Source organism: Podarcis bocagei, assembly GCF_964188305.1.
Source record: "Podarcis bocagei genome assembly, chromosome: 1".
Classification (NCBI taxonomy): Eukaryota; Metazoa; Chordata; class Lepidosauria; order Squamata; family Lacertidae; genus Podarcis; species Podarcis bocagei.
Window position 1 is genome coordinate 81,695,129 of NC_138125.1, and position 22,153 is coordinate 81,717,281.

General features: G+C 42.5%; 1 protein-coding gene across 3 annotated transcripts in view; it reads left to right on the forward strand.

Annotated features, from left to right (window-relative positions):
* The first annotated feature begins 1,695 nt into the window (after positions 1–1,695).
* The window catches only part of ANO9 (anoctamin 9), a 41,488-nt gene continuing 21,030 nt past the window's right edge, over positions 1,696–22,153 (forward strand). Inside the window, exons 1-10 of one of the 3 annotated variants that reach the window (XM_081212241.1) lie at positions 1,697–1,987; positions 9,506–9,562; positions 12,671–12,702; positions 16,602–16,718; positions 17,492–17,643; positions 18,442–18,494; positions 19,451–19,509; positions 19,916–19,998; positions 20,458–20,592; positions 21,880–21,976. In XM_081212241.1, the coding sequence (XP_081068367.1) occupies positions 17,492–17,643; positions 18,442–18,494; positions 19,451–19,509; positions 19,916–19,998; positions 20,458–20,592; positions 21,880–21,976 (579 nt within the window). In that variant the 5' untranslated portion in view covers positions 1,697–1,987; positions 9,506–9,562; positions 12,671–12,702; positions 16,602–16,718. Of the gene's footprint in view, positions 1,988–9,505; positions 9,563–11,474; positions 11,879–12,670; positions 12,703–16,601; positions 16,719–17,491; positions 17,644–18,441; positions 18,495–19,450; positions 19,510–19,915; positions 19,999–20,457; positions 20,593–21,879; positions 21,977–22,153 lie in introns of those variants that run through there. The other 2 variants (XM_081212239.1, XM_081212240.1) reach the window with 2 other exon arrangements.

A 22,153-nucleotide genomic window follows, 5' to 3' on the forward strand; every position in this document is an offset into this window, starting at 1 on the left:
GCAGGGGTTGATAGGAGTTGGACAGTGACTGGGAAGCAGGAAATTTAACTCCATTTACGTACTCCATTTCTCATTTTATAGATTGATTTCATGGGACAACCCTGAATCCTAATATTAAAGAGGAAGGGGATGCATCCCTATACAGACCCCCTATTCTGTTCTTATTTATTTGGATTATTTATATACAGTGGTACCTCGGGTTGCGGACGTAATCTGTGACAGAGGCACATCCGCAACCTGCAGCGTTCATAACCTGCAGCGCCGCGTCTGCGGATGCGTGTGATGCACTTTGGCGCTTCTGTGCATGTGCAAAGCATGATTTAGCGCTTCTGCGCAAGCGGCGAAACCTGGAAGTAACCCTTTCCAGTACTTCCGGGTTTCCCGCGGTCCGCAACCTGAAAACGCGTAACCCAAAGCATTTGTAACCCGAGGTACCACTGTATTGCCCTTTGCACATGCCACAGGGATCATAGAATTGTAGAGTTGGAAGGGACCCTGAGGGTCATGTAGTTCAACCCCCTGCAATGCAGAAATTTCAGGTAAAGCATCCTCTGCTTAACAACCACCAACAGACAGTCTGAGGGGTACCGTTCCATTGTAGAACAGCCCTTATTGTCAGAAAGTTCTTCCTGAAGTTTAATCTGAATCTCCTTTCTTGTAACTCGAATCCACTGGTTTGGGTCCTGCCCTCTTCTCTCTCATCTCTTTTCTCAACTTGAGACTGTAAGCTTCCTGGGATGGGCACCTTTTGCTTATGTAACTCTGACAAAACTGGACAGCACCATACAAGCAAACCCATCATAAGTGATGCGTAGCGAGCATCTTTTATATGAAGTGTTCGGTCCTTGGCTAAAGTCAATAGGGGTCCAGTAGAAACTGCAGCTTTCACCACTTTGAACACACGCTGAGAGCCAGTGTTGGTATGGTGGTTAGAGAGTGTTGCACCAGGATGTGCAGAACTATGGTTGAAAACCCTACTCAGCCATGAACTTCTATGGGTGACCTTGGTCCAGTCACTGCCTCTCAGATTAACCTACCTCACAAGGTTATTGTGGAGATTAAATGAGCAGGGGGAGAACCATGCACACCACCTTGAGCTTCCTGGAGAAGAAAGTGAGATATAAATGCAACTTATAAACTATTATTATTATTAATAATAGTTTATAAGTTTATAAGGCAGAGGGCCTTCTCGGTAGTGGCGCCCGCGCTGTGGAACGCCCTCCCATCAGATGTCAAAGCGATAAATAACTACCTGACATTTAGAAGACATCTTAAGGCAGCCCTGTTCAGGGAAGTTTTTAATCTGTGATATTTTACTGTATTTTGGTTTCTATGGAAGCCGCCCAGAGTGGCTGGGGAAACCCAGCCAGATGGGCGGGGTACAAATAATAAATTATTATTATTATTATTATTATTATTATTATTATTATTATTATTATTATTATTATTATTATCACCACCACCCATGATACTTCAGTTCTGAAATTCTGCCTATTGAATTAGCTGGGACTTGGTGATTCTGGTTCTCTAAACACACAAACACACGGAAGAAAACCATTGTGGCTTTTCAGCTGCCAACAGCAGTATCAGTCTGACACATCAATGGCGGGAAGTGCCTGCTTTGTCCCTCCCCAGCCACTTGTGGTGCCCAGGTAAGGCGGAGGGGGCGGAAAGGGCACGCTGGCTTCCTGCTCCTCTTTTCTGCCTGTGGCAAAACCCGACAGGCGGCTCCCTCTCGTCGGGAGAGAATCGCCGCGCAGCCAGGCAACCTCACGCGGAAGTCCGCACTCCCAGAGCCGAGGGGACTCTCTGAAACCAGAGACGACGACACAGGACTGGAGAGACCTAAACGAAGCGTCCTGGGGTCCCTGCGGATTGTTCCTCTCATGCTGCGGGATCGAGCTGAGTTCTAGCAAGGAGAGATCTTGTCGTGAACTTGCTGCACGGGGGAAGGGGAGAGAAGCACTTGCTTATTTCCACCATGCAGGTAAGGGGGAAAAGAAAAGCGCATATGCAAAGCCCCCTAGAGAGCCCGCCTTTTTCAAACTGTTCCGGTAGCTTTCATGCGGTCCAGCCGCTTCGGCTCTTGCCTTTATGAACGCTGCTGGTCTGCCCAGTCGCCTTCGCGGCAAGGAGAAAACTGGCGCGGTCCTTTCGTTCAAGGATCGAGCGAGGGCTGCCGGGAGCACCTGTAAGGTGGTGTGACCAAGGGCGGCCGGACAGAAAAATCTCTTGCTCTGCTGACTGAGCTATGTAGAAGAATTGGGTTTCCATTTGGGAACAGTTTTTATGTCATCTATTTTTGCAAAGTGCACTTTCCCCCCAAATTAACTTCGATGCTGAAAGTATAAGGGTTTATGTTTATATTGGTGTGCCGCGGGATCCTGTGAAGTATCTGCCACTCAGTTGAGGAGGGGGTCTTTACTCTCAAGTAAGTTGGTATGGCACTGTAGCCTTAACTGCAATGGATACAACAATATTTAAACAGCTACTTGTTTTGTTGTTTAGCTTAAGTAGCTAACTGACAGTTGGGTAATTTATGTTAAATATGCTTATCTACCTACCACTGCAATAAAAGTTTCCCAAGAGTTTCATACCTCCTAAGGCAAGGGTGGTGGCATACAGTCTGCTGAGCACTGGCAGAGGGGGGAAGGCTGTAGTTGGTTCTTCCTTCCTTATTATTTGTTCCACGTTCCTACCATGTACACCCCCCCATTTACTCTGCATCCACTAGTGTGCTTCCACTACATTCTGATGTGTGTGTCCCGTCCCCAACCCCCACCCCCCTGCATCCAGCTTCGATTTGAATTGAGAAAAAGAACGACCTAGCTGCCTTTTAAGCTGTGCGCAGCCTGTAGCACTGAAGTTTGGATGCTGATGCTGCTCCGACCACAAAATTAAGGAACCAGGAAACCGCTCCAGTCCAATGATTAAAAACCATTACCTTTCCTTGGGGAACATTTTGGGAAGCATCATTCTGTGTTACAGGATGGCTAGGGCAAGAGATTACCTGTTTAGACAATGCAGTGGTTTGTGGAACTTCTTTATGCAGAAGCAATGTCTGTACCTACCCTTTAAGCTTCCCCTGGACTTGTTAACTGTCCCTGTTCTACTCCTTTGAGTATTACTACTTGAATCCTTCCAGTTCCCAGATGACAAACACCCTATCTGAAAATGTCCTTAAGTGCCATTAAATGTCCTTAAATAATACTTGGAGCAATTAATTAGGATAAAATTTCAGATTAATCAATAGAGGCAACTTGGATGTGGATCAAGGAGCTGCCCGTCTCTTTCTCAATATTTTCTGTTTATATTCCCAAACAAAGCTACACTGAACCCTAACTGTGTGTGATGCTTTGAATCTGGGTGATTCTCATGCACCTGAGCAGCTCTTAAGCACATTTGTATCTGAGTTACAGGGGAATATTTATTTAGTCCCAAAAAGAAGATAGAGTCAGATGAAGAGCTAAGGTGATAACAAGTTTTCAATGTAGTGGGAGTCACAAAGCCAATTTATCTACGCATTAATACAAACTGTTCCTAACCTACCCTGCCAACCTAACCCCTTGCGGCTTCATAACCTCAGTCTTTTAGCAGCTCATCCAAGCTCAACTTGAAGTGAAATATGCACTAAGAATGTAAGAATGCCTGTAAGGGACTGGTTGGACACCAAGCTCCCCTCCCCCCTGGTCTCCCAGAACCAGAAGATGCATAAACAGGGGGGAGCAAAGAAAGACACACAGGCATAGTCTCAGATTGCTTAGGAAGAACCCTGAAGCGGGTGCTTAGGAAGCTGTGGAGGAGGCAGGGACTTACAGTCTTAGCAACTGCTTCAAGGGGGCAAGACCTGCTGGAGAGAATTGCTCTGCTCATTAGGCCTGACATTCTGTGCAGGTCTTGTTTTTGCTAACAAAGAGTTAACTCCAACTGGCTTGGGTGATTTACTGCTGGCTCACTCCAGTCACTGACAGATGGTGACTACAAGGCATGGACATATTATTACCCCATCCTGGATCTTTCTTACACATTAGATTTACTAAACTTTCCTGCTCATACTTCCCAACTCTTCTGGAGGAAAACAGATTATCAAATTATGGAATATCCCTCATATTGAAATTTCATTCAAAGGCATAGTGATGCCTACGGGTTATGCATAGATAGGCATTAAAATATATGAACGTATGCCTCATTGGCCTGATTCGCACATCATGTTAACACATTGATAATGTTTTGCCAACCATTGGTTTAACTAACTGTTGGTTTGACACAAATAAGCAGCCTGTTCGTGCATACAGTTCAAAAGCCCTCTCTTTGTATCTTCCCTGCCCATGGTCACACTGGGAGCAACAAGACATAAACCTTGGCTTGCCATGTTGTCTAGATCTGGGCTTATGGTTTATTTTTCTTCAGACAAATCACTGCCAACAGCCAAGAGATGTCTGCTTACCACTTGTGAGTTGTTTGGGGAAAACAAAGCACAAAGACAGATTTGGATGCCTCAACAAGCCAAGGACTGTGGTCTGTTGCAAAGCAGAGATTTTTACCAATGCACTGTAGCATACTGCTTGTTCACATTAAACTATAGTTAAACATTGACTATGGTTTATTGTGATGTGCAAATACAGACAATAGTCTCTCAATACAGCAGGATGAAGCTACATGTCAGCTGGCTCCTTTATTTTTGGCTCATGCTTGGGTAGTATGCACAAGCATTCTCATCCATCCTGCCTCACATATTTGTCTCAATGAAGTGTATGAAACTGGCTGAACCGAAACAAGAGATAGGACAACATCATTAGTGGATTTTTACAACTCTGCACTTCTCTTTGGTTGTGAAGATTTTCTACTTGGAAAAAAACGGTGGAATTACTGGGTTAGTGAAATGCTCAGGAGGATTTAACAACCTCTTATTGTGTAACAAAATTTTCCTTAAAATTCTTTTTTTTAAATTATTTTTGAGCAGAGCATTTCTGCTCTGAAAAACACAGGACCTGAATTAGGGACCAGAGCAGATCTTGAACACCTGCTGCTTACCATAAAAATGCCATGCTAATTAGCCCTGCATGATGGAAGAAACTAGAAAATAAATCAGTAGAAATCTATATTTTGAAACACCCAGTGCAGTTATTCATTGGTAATAGTAATTTCTTTTGATCCCCCAAATGTTAGATTTCTACCATACTTACTTGCTTTTGCTAGGCTGTCAGATCCTCAGTACTTGGGCTGGTTCTGATAATGGAGAGCCTGCATATAATCAGAAGCAACAACAGAGGAGACATCCAGGATAGTTTGTAGCCCAATTTAGATAATAAAACCAACATTACTACACAGTGGAGTAAGCTACACGTCACACTATGCTATAATTACTGTGTGAGAGATATTAAACACATCAAGTGTCATTTGCATAAGTACACAGACAGCTGTTTCTTTACTGAAAGTAAAATGTTGTTGCTATGATATCAGTTCCTCATAAGTTATCAGTATGCATCTAGTGGGCCAGACATGTTCTTCTGGTTTTGGTATTGTCAGCTGAATGGTTGGTTTCACAGTTGGGCAACACTCAAGATTCTAATCAGTGTTTGAAAATCCACACAGAGTTATGATGTCTACTAAGAAGGAAGTAACTAGAGATATGTATGGTATGTTTGTATTGTTTCTGCATGTATCCAAATGCTGTAGTGTCGAATGCTGCTGTTCCAACCATTTCATTCCATCCCCCCTCCGCCTGCAACAATCAGTCAACGTTCTATGTCCATTCTATATCTTCATTAGCCTGCATTTTGGGAGGAGGGGTTTTCCTTAAGGTGGTTTTTTGTGTGTGTACTTGGTTATACCTTGAAATTTCCCCAAGCCTGCTGATATTTCCTAGTGTGTCATTTTGTCAACTTAAGGCCAGGCAATGAATTCACTTGATATATGATATGATGCTATGTTGACTATGTTACTTTTGTTGTAACTTAACAAGGAATATGGGGTTCTGGCATTCATCAGGCCTGCTTCAATATATAAGCAATGAACTGAGCAATGGACTTGGTTGGAACAATTCCTGCTATTCCTGGAAGCTCTCACAGGTGTGACAGAACCTAACAGTACTCACTTAGGTAACATAACTATGCCTGAGCTATAACATTTCAAACTTGCATGCTTGAATGGTCCCTCCCCCTCCCCCATACACATAAGATCTCTCAATTTTTCTGTGTAGGTGTGTTGGGGAGTATAGGGCAGAAAACCATGTGAGTGTGAAGTTGTAAAACCAGACACAGGCTCACTAACAGTGAGAATGAGGCCTGTGAATGACTTCCTGCCTCTATCCATCTTCCTCCCAGCTGCTGGTCTCTGCTCTATTAACCTTTCCCAGTAGTGTGGTGGTTCTCAGTCTGGCCAGAATGAAGACAATGAAAATACACACTTGTTCCTGTAAGCAAATAATATGCAAATAAAAACTATCAAAAAGCTTTTGACAATGTTTAATGTCCATCACCAAAAAAGTTGCATACGTGGGATAAAAAGACTGGTCCTCTTACAGATCAGTGACTAGTTAAAGAAAAGGAAGCAGAGAGAGGTATAAATGGACCAGAGTTTATTCTAACATGCAACTAGACACATTTTGTGCAGTGTCAAAAATATTTGTGCAGTGTGAAGTAAGTGTTTTGTGCAATTGGGCATATGAGATTTAATAAGGAACTACCGGTAGGTTGTTTCCAAAAAAAAAAAAAGGAAACAGATGGGAAAATGAACTTTTAAGTTGAAAGGATATACAAAAAAACTGAAGTGACTGAACAAACACAGGGGTAAAATGAAAGCAGTGTAAGCAAATTTTACCCTCTGTCCCCCTCTAAACATCCTTATGGCACAAGCTTTGTGCTAGTCTTAGCCAGCAAGCAATAAGCTTTCCAAAGGCGAAGAGGTGTGATTTAGTGTTCAGCAGCCAGTGGCCAAAGGTTGCCTCCAGCAGCTACAGTTCTTCACAGGCCTTGAAGTGGTTCCTTCCTGCCCAGCTCTTCAGTAGAACTTAGGCCTGACAGCCCAGGTAGCACAGACCCCTGACTCTCCTTTTAGCTCCTTGTGCAGGCTCCTTAATCCTTCCTTCTCCAACATTTCTGTTTTCTTTTCTCATTTAAAACAGCAGCTGTGGCCTAGGACAAGTCTCTGTGTCATACAACAGTTTCCAGGACTCCTGGAGCTTTGTTTCCATTTGCCTGTGTTAAGTTTTGTCCTCCACCTATCCTGGAGAACAAATCCTTGAAGAAGACACATATCCCATGACTATACTTCTAAAAAGTTTGCTTCAATAGAAAGCAACATCTCAGAGCGACTTCAGATTGAGACCTGCTAGGCCAAACAGACTGTGAGGGTTTACAGATTGAACTGGGTAGGCCAAGGAGTAGAAAGCCTCAGACAAGTTAAAGGAAAAGCAGTGTAGTAAATGATACACGGGTTTGAGGCAGCAACACAGTTTTGGAGAGCCATTTTGTGAAGAGCCTCTGTTCATCCTTAGCATATCATAACAGTAAATATAAACACATTTTATAACTTATTTTACAGGATAGTTATTTTGTAACAGAGGGGAAATACTAAAAATTGTAATTTGGGGTGGGGGCTCAGCTTCATATTGCAAGCAAAGGGAGTGTCAGTAATGTACTCAGCTATAGGCTAGTTCTAACCGCGGGTTTATTTATAAAATAAAATTGTATGTTTTATTTGTATAAGTAAAATATTTATTGTTAAATTTATTTATTAAATGTGTATACCAACCTATACCTACAGGTTACAACATAAAAACACAATATAAAATTAAAAAAATACATAATAATAAAACCCAATAACCCCCCCTCCCTAGTTATAATTGAGGGGGACATCCCCTTACTCCTCTATTCTTTTCAAGGCACCTCTATTTTCTTGTACCTTGTCTTTTTTATTTTTTCAAATTTCCCATCTTTTCTTCCTTTCTGTCTCTTTCTCTGTCAGTTCTTGTTTTATCTGCCCTCTTTCATGTTTCTTTCAGTTAAAAAAAAGTTCAAAGGCAAGCAGTGTGCTGACTGCTTGTGCAGTAGGAGAAGCTTAGAATAAACCCAGAAATGGACGGTTCTCACAGTGGAGGAATGTAAGAATTGCCCCTCATTGGTACTGAAATGAAGCGAAGCTAGCTGTGCCCTCATTAGACTTAAGTCTGGCTGATGGACATCTGTACAGACTGAATTGCTTACAAGTAGTTTTTGCAATATGTAACTTGTGTTAGTGGCGTAGCGTGGGTTGTCAGCACCCGGGGCAAGGCAAGTAATTTGCGCCCCCTAACCCATGGATTTGCGCCCCCTAACCCGTGGATTTGCGCCCCCTAACTCTAACCCCCAGATGTTTGCGCCCGGTGCGGCCGGCCCCCCCTGCACCCCCCACGCTACGCCACTGACTTGTGTTCTTTATAACGTTCAACAAGTAAGGGGCAGGATTCAGTCCTCATCCCCCCCAGGCAGACAAGAAATGCTAAAGAGAACCAGATTCGTTTCGCTGGTTAAAATGAACTTTTATAGAACATAGTTTATACTCTGATAACGGATTTTCTGATAATGTATGATAGTGAATAAGTACAGTATCACCTTCACTTGGTTAATCTGTAACTTTATTAACCTGCAACTCTGAACCCAATTTAGCTCAGATCCTGAAAAAGGTAACTTTATGGCAATGCTATATTTGTCTGGGGCAAATAAATGCATCAAACTATTGTTCTCAATAGATAATGTAGGAAAAAACAATCACCTTAGTTTTTTGTTTCTTGGATTTCTGCCTCAGCAGTTTAACTTAATGCATTCATTTCAAGCCTTATCTTTACAGAGGCAGTGATCAATACGGTAAAGGTAAAGGTAAAGGTGAAGGTAAAGGTGCCCCTGACCACTAGGTCCAGTCGCGGATGACTCTGGGGTTGCGGAGCTCATCTCGCTTTACTGGCCGAGGAAGCCGGCGTTTGTCCGCAGACAGCTTCCGGGTCATGTGGCCAGCATGACCAAGCCGCTTCTGGCAAACCAGAGCAGCAAACGGAAATGCCGTTTACCTTCCCGCCCGAGCGGTACCTATTTGTCTGCTTGTACTTTGACATGATTTTGAACTGCTAGGTGGGCAGGAGCCACCGAGCCCTAGGCTCTGTGGTTTAGAGCACAGTGCCACCCGCGTCCCACTACACTGTACCTGTCTCCAATCATATTCTTCTTATGATACTTATGCTTTGACACTTATTTTGTATTAGAATTATCAACACTTTGCTGGCTTTGCTCCTGCACCTTTAACAGCAACCTTCTGTCTAAATACTTAACAGGTGAAACTGCTTGTAGTTAGCTGTTTAACTTAGCAATGCAACAATTACATTTACAGGAGCAAGGCCAGCAAAAAAAAAAAAAAAAAAAAGTTGACACTGTTTAGGAATTATGGGAAAACAAAGATTTGATAAGTGCAATGACATTTTGTGGTCATAAAAGAAAAGCTGTCTTTTAACTTTTAAAATTTCTTTCTTTAGGATGAAATTGCGCTGATGCCTTTATCTCCCTTTGAAGACAACGAGGCTCTAACCTCAGTAAGTTATAGGCCTTCATTTCAAGCAGAAGCCTTTTAAAGCCCAGATTGAGGTTCCTTAATTTTTAATCTTTTTTCAAAATGGAGATCCAGAACAAGGTCTATTCATCCTAATCTTAAATATTGCTCAGAGCATGCTCAAGCATGCAGGCTAGGAATAATGGGAGTTGGGAGGCAATCAAACGTCATCTGGAGGGCTAGAGGTTTTTCACCCCAGTCCTAAACTAATAATACTGGTTACTAACAATTTATTCTTTTGTATATTTTCTGCCAGAGAGGTGCTGGGATGGGGGAATGAGTGCCATTTGCTGATCTGCCTCAGACAACAAAATGTCTTGGGTCAGTCCTGATTGTTACCAAATTACCCCTCCTTTTAAAAAGGAAAAAAAGAGGTGGAAATTTTATGTGTTGAGAAGAATTGATGATGTTAGGTTCGCTGGTAGTTAGGAGATGGTACATAAAATCCTTTACCTCAGCCAAGCCAGCCATTTCAGTAAAAGGGTGAACAGGATATATGAAAATACTTGGGTATTCTGAGCCCCTTGGCATTTATCCTGATTTGGTACTGTGTATCTGTTGGAATAGTGTTTGAGATGTCAGTTATCTGCTCCACAATCATTTTTACATGGATCAAATATGAGAAATATGTTTATTTAAAAAAATTCTTTTAAAACTGAATCCATAGGGAATGGATGGTTGTGATTTATTGGTAGAAGGGTGAAGTAGTATGGGAGTACTATAGTTGAAATTTCTCACCTGTTTTATTCCTTTTTCTCAGTAACCCTAATTTTTTCTTACTCATTGCAAACCTGGTTGTCTAAGAGGGCGGTGAAATGGTTACCTAAAAACAAAATAGGGACCTTCCAAAAAACCTTGGAAAATTTGATAGATGTAAAGCTCAAGATGGCCACCACCAAATAGTAATGCTTTAAAAACATTTTCCCTTGCAGAAGTCTGATCATTGAATACTTGTTTTGAATGTTTACAGATTGTTGTACATATGTTTTAATTAGCATTGTCAATATAAAGTGGTCCTGAACAAATTTCTTCCAATGCATCCAAGCTGCTTTACAATTTTAAAATGCTAAAAACAAATAGAAGTTATAAAGTACTGAACAGCAGAGTTCTCTCAGATTGTTGATGGTCTCTTCAGAATCTATCAGAAGGCAGGAGCTCTCTGGCCTAGACTTCTGCCTTCCCTCATGGTACTTTTAGTATGGCAATTAGTATATAAAGTAAATTGCAAAAGAAATTATTCTGACATAGAACCATAGAATTGTAGAGTTGGAAGGGACCTCAGAATGATCTAGTCCAGCACCCTGCAATGCAGGAATCTCAAATAAAGCATACACGACAGATGGCCACCTAACTTATGCTTAGAAACCTCTAGAAAAAAAGAGTCCAGCACCTCTCGTGGGAGACCGTTCCAATGTCAAACAGCTCCTGCTGTCAGAAAGTTCTTACTGAAGTTTAGTTGGAATATCCACCATTGTAATTAGAATCCATTGAGTCCTCACCTCCAGAGCAGCATTCAGCAAATTCTCTTTATAGCTTGCATGGAAAACGACTGTAGCTTGAAGCAAAATGAAATTTCTGATAATGTCAATGCGCTATATATACAGTTAATTATGACTGTAAGTTGATTGTGACATAACATTTCAACTATACAATGGATTTTCATCAAACCAGAAAGGCAGCACTTCTGCAATTTTCCTGAATTTTTGATAGATGCTAAACTGGCAAAACTGAAAACTGGAGATATGTTATGAGTGCACAAAAAAAATTTAAATCATCTGGATTTTATGATGATTAGAATGTCAAGACATTATTACCTGCTGCAGTGATTGTGTAAGAGAACTTGGAATTCCACAGCAGTCTGAACACCAGCAACATACAGAACTTTAATGGCAATGTATCCTCCTTCATGAAGGTAGGTTCCTGTGCATTTGCAAAACATTATGCTCATACCTTGAGGCAGCCAGAAATTCTTCTCTCAAGTTTCAACTGCATGCCTCATGAAAATAAATTTCTCATTGATTGTTGTTTCATATGTGCAATATCTTGATTGGAGAATTGCTTTCATACCAAAATATGATGAAAATTCTCTTAAAGAACTTTTCCTTCATAGTTTCTTTCTTCTGATTTCCTCCAACTTTATTTGCTGCATCATTAGTGATTACTACCAAATCTCGGGCTTGAGAGTTCTGGGACCTGCACTGTAAGAAGGATGTAGGACAAATTGAAATAGCTCAGAGGATGGCTGTGAAGATGGCTGGGTATGGAAAACACGTCCTATGAGGAAAGCTTGAAGAACTTGGTATGTTTAGCTTTGAAAAGGGAGACTAAGGGCAGGCATTCTTCAAAGGGCTGTTGCATGCAAGAGGTCAAAAAGCCTTGTTATCTGCTGTCCCAGAGGGCAGAACTAGGTCAGATGGTCAGGTGTGGCTGAAGTGGTGCCCTCCAGATGTTAAGAGTACAGCTCCCAGCATCTCTTAAAATTGGCCGTACTGAGTGGGACTGATGGAAGTTGTAGTCCCAGGTCTCAGGTTCAATTCCCAGCATCTTCAGGTAGGGCTAGTAGAAACTCCTACCTAAAACTCTGGAGAGCTGCTGCCAGTCAGTGAAGACAATATTGTCCCTATGGAATTTTTCACAGAAAGTCTACACAGTGAGAGCTATAAGAGAGTCAAAGGTTTACAAAGAGAATATAACAACTGGATATATTTGTTGATTTGCCCCTGAAGTTCTCAGCTTTTTGTGGCTATTATTTTTAAAGATCAGAAAAATATTCCTTTCTGGTTTGATGGAAATGATTATATATTAACATAGTTATGAGATGTTTAACTTTCATATTTTTATTTTATGTAACATGGTGCTGATACTGTTAGAAATCCATATTGCTTTGAATTAAGTTCAAGAATCTTTTAAGCATGATGTTCAGGTTTTTTTTCATTGTAACAAAATTTATTCTGAAATTTGTTCTGGGCTGTTTTACATATTAACAATACTAGCTATGTACAATAATCTGTTTAAGAGGCATAGAAGTCTCACTGGATGTTTTGCATTGACTGAAAATGATTCCTTGTCTAAAGATATTACCCCTATTTAGACTCAAATGCATCTTCATCAGACTTCTGCAAGGTAAACTATGTTAAAATTATTATTTGGTGGTGGCCATATTGAATTCTCACTTTTAATTTTCCTTGAATTTTTGAGAGGGTCACCCTCGTCCAATTTATTTGCCACCTTTCTATGATGTTAAAATAGCTGCCAGTGCTCTCACCCTGATGGAGATATATTTTGCCTCTTCTAATAGGACTAGAAAGATAGAAACAGCTTTTAAGCCTTGTGAGTGATCAAATTGGGAGAGGGGAAGGGGAAAGGGAGACTGCCAGTTGGGAGACAGATGTTTACAGCTGAAAATGACAGTTGGTATGACAACTACAGAACATTTGTTAGCTTTGTGTGAGAAATAAGTTACAAGCATGAAAAATAAAGTATAGGGACATAGCAATACAAGATACCGGTAGATAGTAGGAAGAAGAAAAAAATAATTGAGACTGTAGAAGAAAAGTTCAGCATCCTTTTCCAGTAGCTTCACGTGAAAAGAAAACTACCGTATTTTTCGCCCTATAAGACGCACCGGCCCATAGGACGCACCTAGTTTTCAGGGGGGGAAATCAAGGAAAAAAATATGATTTCCCCCCCCCCCGCAGCTCTGGGAGCAGCGGACAGGCTGCACGCAGCCTGTGCGCTACTCCAAGACCTTCTCCCTGCTTTTGCGGGAGGTGGCGGAATTCCCCCACCTCCCGCAAAAGCCCACAGGAGCCCCACTTGACTCCTGCGGGCTTTTCGACTAGGAGGGAGAAGGGACTGAAAGGGTCAGTCAGTCCCTTCTCCCTCCTTGGGGAAAAGCCCCCAAGAGCCGCTTGCTCTTTAAAGGGTGCACGGCTCCTGCAGGCTTTTCTAGGAGGTTGGGGAATTCCCCCCCTCGTAGAAAAGCCAGCAGAAGCCGCGGAGCCCCTTTAAAGAGCGCACGGCTTTTGCCTGCTTTTGCGGGAGGTGGGGGAATTTCCCCATCTCCCGCAAAAGCCCAAAGGAGGGTTGGAGAGCAGCGGCAAGGCGTCACGCGCCTTCCTGCTGCCCCCCATCCTCTGGGGCTGGCGATGGGGGAAGCGCTGCTTTCCCCACCGCCAGCCTCAAACCCGGGTTGGAGAGCAGCGGCAAGGCGTCGCGCGCCTTCCTGCTGCCCCCCATCCTCTGGGGCTGGCGATGGGGGAAGCGCTGCTTTCCCCACCGCCAGCCTCAAACCCGGGTTGGAGAGCAGCGGCAAGGCGTCGCGCGCCTTCCTGCTGCCCCCCATCCTCTGGGGCTGGCGATGGGGGAAGCGCTGCTTTCCCCACCGCCAGCCTCAAACCCGGGTTGGAGAGCAGCGGCAAGGCGTCGCGCGCCTTCCTGCTGCCCCCCATCCTCTGGGGCTGGCGATGGGGGAAGTGCTGCTTTCCCCACCGCCAGCCTCAAACCCGGGTTGGAGAGCAGCGGCAAGGCGTCACGCGCCTTCCTGCTGCCCCCCATCCTCTGGGGCTGGCGATGGGGGAAGGGCTGCTTTCCCCACCGCCAGCCTCAAACCCGGGTTGGAGAGCAGCGGCAAGGCGTCGCGCGCCTTCCTGCTGCCCCCCATCCTCTGGGGCTGGCGATGGGGGAAGCGCTGCTTTCCCCACCGCCAGCCTCAAATCCGGGTTGGAGAGTAGCGGCAAGGCGTCGCGCGCCTTCCTGCTGCCCCCCATCCTCTGGGGCTGGCGATGGGGGAAGCGCTGCTTTCCCCACCGCCAGCCTCAAACCCGGGTTGGAGAGTAGCAGCAAGGCGTTGCGCGCCTTCCTGCTGCCCCCCATCCTCTGGGGCTGGCGATGGGGGAAGCGCTGCTTTCCCCACCGCCAGCCTCAAACCCGGGTTGGAGAGTAGCAGCAAGGCGTTGCGCGCCTTCCTGCTGCCCCCCATCCTCTGGGGCTGGCGATGGGGGAAGCGCTGCTTTCCTCCACCGCCAGCCTCAAACAGCAGACTCTCCTGGCTTCAGCGGAAGCAACGCGAAGCCTCCGGAGCGCAGGCTTCGGAGGCTTCGTGTTGCTATCGCTGAAGCCAAGGAGTCTGCATTCGCCCCATAAGACGCACCCACATTTCCCCTTCATTTTTGGAGGGGAAAAAGTGCGTCTTATAGGGCGAAAAATACGGTAAATGGAAGGAGAGACAGAGACAGAGGAGAACATACAAGATTTTGTAGGCATATGTAGGCATAAAATTGAACATGCTCATGTATGAATGAAGGTGCACTCAATATATACATGTCAATTGCCCAAATATCTGAGGTGTAAGAAAAATGCTGATCATGATTACACAACATTTTCAGTTTTGTCACAAATATTTTATCAAATCTCTCAACTTGTGAACTCACTCACTTACAAAATCACCAGTATAATGATACCTTTCTTCTTTGTAGCTGTAGGAATCAGTTTTAAAATCCTACCTAGCCATAAATTGCATCGTTTATGAATACAGGGTATAGTATATCCTAGCTGAACAAATCTATAACAGTCTGAGCCTCCCTCATCAACATTTACAGTAAAAATAAGTTCTATTTAATTTAGAGTCTAAATTAGTTGGATGGAATGAAACAAAAAGGCAGGTCCTTTATATATATATATATAAAAACCACATCATTGAAGCAACAGCAAATTAACTCCTCTATTAACTTTTCTTTCTTCTTAAAAATACACTGCTTAATAATAATGCTTAATGTAATAAAAATCTCTTAAAGCAATAAAAACCCCTTATTAAGCCCCAGTCACAGATCAAATGCTTTCTGAGAAGTATGGAGGGCTTAGATTATGTTACGCAGAGACTGAGAACTAACACCACTTTTGTCTCTCCTGTTTATTCCCAGGAATACTTAGACAACATTTTTAAAGCATACCTATAATATGTTTTACATGTGCACGTGAAAATGCAATGTATGTTTGGAATAAATGTATATTTCTAAATACATGTATTACACTTAAGTACACTTGCTAAGTAGATAGATAAAATTTTTACTTGCACCAGCCATAAGCCATAGCAAAGAAATAAAATACATATAGTATATAGCTAGATGGTTGGCTATATAAAATACATTCTAAGAATTTACAACTATATAAATAAAAGAGTTAATAACTTTCCTTGACCACAAATAAAACATATGGATGAATGGGCTTTCTTAACAGGCATTAAGCAGGTTAGTCAGATGGTAGATCTTATTCTAATTGCCCCAGCTAAATTTTTTTGCAGTGTTTGCTGTCACCTGGTAATCTTGGTCTGCAAGAAGGAAGGACACTGTAGCCGTAAACGAGTTGGTATAGATAATAGAAGATGGGTAATAACCTCATACGCAGATCTTTATAAAGAGAACAAGCTAGCAGTACATACACTACTGATTCAATGCTGCCGTCTCTGCATGGATATAATAATTTCTCAAGTGGAATTTGATGGAAACGACCTTCAATAATGACTGATGGCAGTACGTTAAATCTTGCATATTTGAAAGCACGTCTGTGTTTTAAAACTATTAAGCTTCGCAGATAGGATGGAGATGTGTGGAGAAGACTAGGTGAGGGGACAAATTTTTTTTCTTATGGTGGCCAAATGATTCTGTTGCTCAGTAGATGGGGCTTGTTCCTGACAGCTCCCTGCCAAGTATATGCTTAGTGGCAAACAGTGGTTTGCTGACGCAAGATGTGTGAAGCAACTCTCACTACTGGATCTAAGTAGTTCTTGTGGGGAGTTGTAGTTTTCTCCCATGGCAGAGATTAATGGAAGTGTGACTGCAGGACAGGAGGACTGTCATGTATTTGAGATGAGTATGTTAGATGGAAAGTACGCTAATGGGGAAGGTGATCTTTCAGTGCCTACTGGAAGGGAAATAATATTTACAGATCATGTATATATGTGGGAGTGAGAAACTTTTGCATCATTCTACGAATTGATACAATTTATTGTTTTCTTTGACTAGTTCCCAACCAAATGGGATTTTGTCCTAGTTTGTGATGATCACAGCCTCAACAGCGAGAAAGATAATAAGAAGAAAAGTTTTCTGGACGAACTGCACAGGAAAGGGTTCATTATCAAGGTGAGACTTACATTTTCCCAAGCACAAGGCAGCACCATGTTCTTGAAAACCTTTCTAGCTATGGAACCGATGCCAGCATTTGGGGGTCTTTCCTGGCAAGAGACCTGTAGCCCTACCCTGCTGAGGATAGAATTAATGCTGGGAGAACAGGGCTCACTTTCTCTGGAGCAAGCAGTTTGGATTCAATCCACTTTCTCCAAATAGAGATTGTCTGCAGAGGAAAAAACTGCTCTGTTTCCTCTTTCCCCAAATGGAGCATTTCCTCCTGTGCAGAGCAAAGTGGTCTGAAGCCAAACAGAGGGACAGAATCATATAAATGTATAGCTGGAAGGGGCACTGGTGGTCATCTAGTCCACCCCCCTGCAGTGCAGTACTCTTTTGCTCAACGTGGGGCTCGGACCCATGACTGAGATTAAGAGTCTCATGCTGTACCCCATATACCGGTACTTTGTTTGGAGGAAAATGTTTGGATTAAAACTGCTTCCTCCAAATGGATATTTTTTCTCCCTCTGGAGGCATCTGCTGAGGGAAAAATGTTCTGCTTTGACAAGGCAGTTTGATACAAACAGCTTCCTCCAAATGATCACAGCAAGCCCCTTCAGCTCTGGGAGTGTGCCTTGAAGTCAGCTGTTTGATGCTGAACCACCTCTTCAAATGAGACCCATGTATTGCACTGATAAAGCAGCAATTGGAAAATACCAGTCCAGTTCCTCTCGCAGTCCATGATGCATTATTCCCTCGACTTTATTCTCCCCATTCTCTCTATTGCTTAGATGATTAAAGATGAAAAGCTCTTTTATGGAGTTCACGCCCCAAGTATAATGTTCAGAAAGTACCAGTGGCTTCTGAAGAATATTGACACCGATTCAGAAGTAATATCTGGAGTGCAAGAAGAGGACTATTGGGAATTGATCAGTACAACAAGGTAAAAAATATCCCCTAACCCCACTCTCTAGTACTGTACATGTGTCAGCTAAAGGAACTTTAGGCCTAGGGGCCAATGCTTTTTATTAGGGCACTGGACATCCTCAGTCTGTGCCCCTCACCAACTCTACACTATGCATCCTCCAGTGTTTTCGCTTGGCTAGTATGTGCTCTTGAACTGTGATGATGCTTCTTGCTGGCCTAGATGGAGTTGTGTGTACACTCTTGCATGGCTAGAATGTAGCCTGCTGTATAAAGGTAAGAGCTGCACTTGTTGCTCTACCCATTTTTGTCTCTGCCAACCTCCCACTGCCCCTGAAGATTCTCCATGAGATAACACAGCCCTTTGGTTGAAAAAGTTTATCTACTCCAGAACTAGCCAAAGCCCATTTTGAAACATTCCAGTTGAATGGAGCTGTTCCTCACATGGTTACAATTACTTTTCCATATCACTGTGTGTAAACATTCAGGAAGGTTTGTGTCGGCATGGAGAATTCTGTGCCAATTGTAGGCTTTTATCTGAAACCTTATAGTCAAGGATTAGGGGCTGAAAGTGATAGTGGTTGATAACCACTTAAGTATGGAGCATCCTATCCACGCTTGTGCTACATATTATTCTTTCCACTGCATGTGCTGGACAAATTAGAATTGCTGCCTTTTTAAAGGACCTTTACTTTTAAGAACTGCATTATCAGGCGTAAGTTTCTTTCCTGACATGGATAGGGATAGCTGCCCTTCTTATTTGCTGTCCATTGGTAAATTTAGTCTGTTCTTGCTATTTCTCAATTCTGTGTTTTAGAATACGAATTGTCAGCTTTATCCTGCAGAACATAAAGATTCAAAAGACCAAAGGTATGGGAAGATTTTTCTCTTTGTTTATATGATACAATCAATGTATTTCCCCCTCTGGTTTGCTGTATCCATTCTACAAGTAAAATTAAGACCGTAAGTGCTGTTTACTGCACAATCTTGCATTTGTATACATACAATCATTTTTGCATGAGTATTATTTAAGCAATCATCTGGCTGCTAATCAACCTGTGATGAGCTGAGAGTATACCCACACCCACAGAGATTTAACTAGCAAAAATATTATTACGCCAGTTTTCACTTATAGCTCAGTGCTTGCTTTGCAACAGACTTGTGCTGGTATAATCAGTTGGCCATAGTGTGATGCTTTTACCTGTGAAACCCTGGTCTAAATTCCCACTCAGAACTACCCAAAAAATATTTTACAATCTAAAGCCTGGGTGCAAAAAGTACCTACATTTAAATGGCAAGATATATGCTATTATTATTTATTAAATTTATATATCACCTTGCACATGAAGATCACAGGGTGGTTTTTACAGTATAAAAGCACAAAATGCAGAACATAACAACAACAACAACCACAATAACCAATAGCCCCCAGCATATTTTAAAGTCTATAGATTGTTTAATTAGCCCCAAGACCTGGGTGAAGAGGAATGTTTTTTGCCCAGTGCCAATTGAGCCTCCCTGGGGAGAGCATTCCACAAACGGGGAGCCACTGCAGAGAAGGCCCATTCTCATGATGCCACCCTGTGGTTGCATTTAGAGCACAGGTTGTGGAGACAGACAGCTTTCTAGGTACCCGGAACAGCTGCAACTTGGGTTAAAAAGACTGTGTTCCTGTTCAGACTTGCAAGTGATTGGCTTTTGCTGCTTCATTTCAAGATAACCATAAATCCTTGAGTGTCTAGCCCTAGTTTATAGGTTCAGAAGTATGTTGTAAAAATTGACTTTTTTGTCTTTGTTGTCCTCTTGTTTCTGCCCTGCACTGTTAGAGAACCTTCACGATCTGATAAAGAAGAAAGTCTTTGAAACAGCATTTCCTTTACATGAGGTGAGAAATTTGAAGGCCAAGCTAGACTTAACATTAATTATATGAATGCAATTAATGTGCATGTTTAAAAAAATGTAAATTGTAGGAGCAGGGGAAACAACAGCAGAATCATGGGGTGGAGGGATTTTAATCCTTTTTTCCCAGACTTTGTCTCAGTGAAATTCTCCCCAGACTAAACTAAATATATCTGAAAATAAATTATCAAATAGTTAAGCATAATTAATAAAGAAGAGCATAATCCTAAGAGATGTATTAGCATTTCTGTTCAGTATTGAACTGTGATCATTGCCTAGGCTGGTTAAGGTTGATGGGAGTTGTAGTCCAAAAAAATCAGGAGGATATCAGGTCACGGAAAATTTATATAATCTGTCAAGAGCTCTAATACATATAACCATATTAAATTCAGAGGGAGAATCTGGGTGCATTTCTGAAGATGAATTGGGCCCGATGGAGAGACATCCTCTATACACAGCCAATTGAACAAATCAGGTAAGGGAAAATAATGCAAAAAATCCTCACCCTATTAATGGCAGGGAAGATGTTCTGAAGTGCAGAAACCCACTATTAGAAAGGTCTCATCACATTAATCCATCTAGTAAATTTGAACTTGATGTACAAGAGGGGAATTGAACTGGAATAATATTTAATCCCTCCCTCCCTATTCTCACCCCAGCCCCACTGGAAGAAGTTATTGGGTGTTAGAATCATTTGCAATAAATGTGGAAGGACGGTGGCAAGTACCTGCTAAACTAGCTGATCTTTGTAGAGGCAGCTAATGCCTTCCACATGTCACTGGACTACATCTTGACTATTGGCCATGCTGGCTAGGACTGATGGGAGTTGGAGTCCAACAACATTTGGAGATCTACAGGTTCCCCACCCCTAGTTACATTAAGGCAAGTATTGCTCTTTTGATAATAGCATCAAGCTTTTGTGTTTGCTTTCCAGGACATATTTTGGAGAAAAAGTTGCCCTTTATTTTGCCTGGTTGGGCTGGTATACTTGCATCTTGTTCGTGGCTGCTGTGCCAGGCATTATCCTTGCCATATATGGGTTAATCAGCTTCAATTCCAGTCAGATCAGGTAAGTAAACATTATGAGAAAACAAGCTTTGCATATGGAAGCTGGTGAACTATGTGCAAGCTGCCTGTGTGCGCAAATGTTCACGAGTCTTTGCATGCCTTTGTAAAAGAATGTATGCACCTCGGAGAGTGTAAGCAGGCCCATGCAAGCTTGTCTGAAGCCCAGGGCCAGCTCAGCTGTCTGAGGCCTGGGACAAGTGTACCCGGCTTCCCCCCTCCCACCGCATGGGCCTGCGTGTAAGCACTGATAAAATTATAATATATAATTTTGTGTCATACACTTTGGCCTGTCTGTGGCTGCTACTTGTGAGATTATGGCAGGATTGTTTTGGCAAATGACAATGTAACAACCTTGCTGAAGTTAAGCAGCAATTACCAATGGCAGGATCTGAGGCCACCCGGGAATACATATATTCCATCTTGATTCCATCATGAAAGAAAGGCAGAATATAAATGTCATAGTCAAACAACAACAACATGTAGCTGCAGTCCTCATTTGCTTTGGTTGTAATATCGTATTGGACTAAGACAGGCTGCTGCATAATTCAAAGTGCTGGTGCTGACCTATAAAGCCTTACACGGCTCAGGACCTTAAGGACTTCCTCTCCCCATGCAAACCAACCCAGACCCTGCGTTTGTAATCTGAGGCCCTTCTCTATGTCCCCGCTTCCTTAGAGATTCAGAGGGTGACAACATGAGAAGGGGTCTTTTCTGTGGTGGCTCCCCATCTGTGGAATGCTCTCCCCAGTGAGGCTTGCCTGGCACCATCATTACATGTCTTTAGGCACTAGGCGAAAACATTCCTCTTTACCCAGGCCTTCAGCCATTAATTTAAATAACCTAAGGTGCTGGTGGGTACTGTTGTTATTATGGTTTTATTATTATGCTTAGTATTTTATGCTCTGTATTATGTCTTTATTATTATGCTGTGTAAATTATGTTCATAATGTTGTACACCACCCTAGGATCTTTGGATAAAGGGTGGTATATAAATTAAATAAAGAAGTGAATAAATAAAATAAGATTAATAATTGTTGCCTTAGTATTGACCTGCTACACATCCAAGAACGTGGCATTGATCAGTGTGATTACTATCTGTAATGGAAATTGTGGGTGTTATAATTGGGGATAACAAACTGGCTTGTATCTCCTCACCTGTTCTGATAGCATGTGGGCAAAGAAGACTGTCTATTAGTTCTGTGTACTGCTCTGCCTTTGCCCTGTTGTTAAGTAGGATAAACATTGGGCAAATCAATCTCTGTACCCTCTGCTACCCTTCCTGATTTAGCAAGGAAATCTGTGCAGCCAATACTACTATGATGTGTCCACTCTGTGACCAGAGGTGCCCTTTTTGGCCATTGTCAGAAACTTGCACATATGCCCAGGTAAGATTAACCTACATAAAATGTATATTATTTGTCTCTTGTTGTGGAGTCCTCTAACGTTGCCCACTACTAAGGATGTAAAAGATTCACTGTTGATTATGATTGCTTTGTGAAGATAAAGAAGAATCTCTCAAAGTACACAGAGATATTAGAGACTTTGTCTCCTTTGCCAATCTA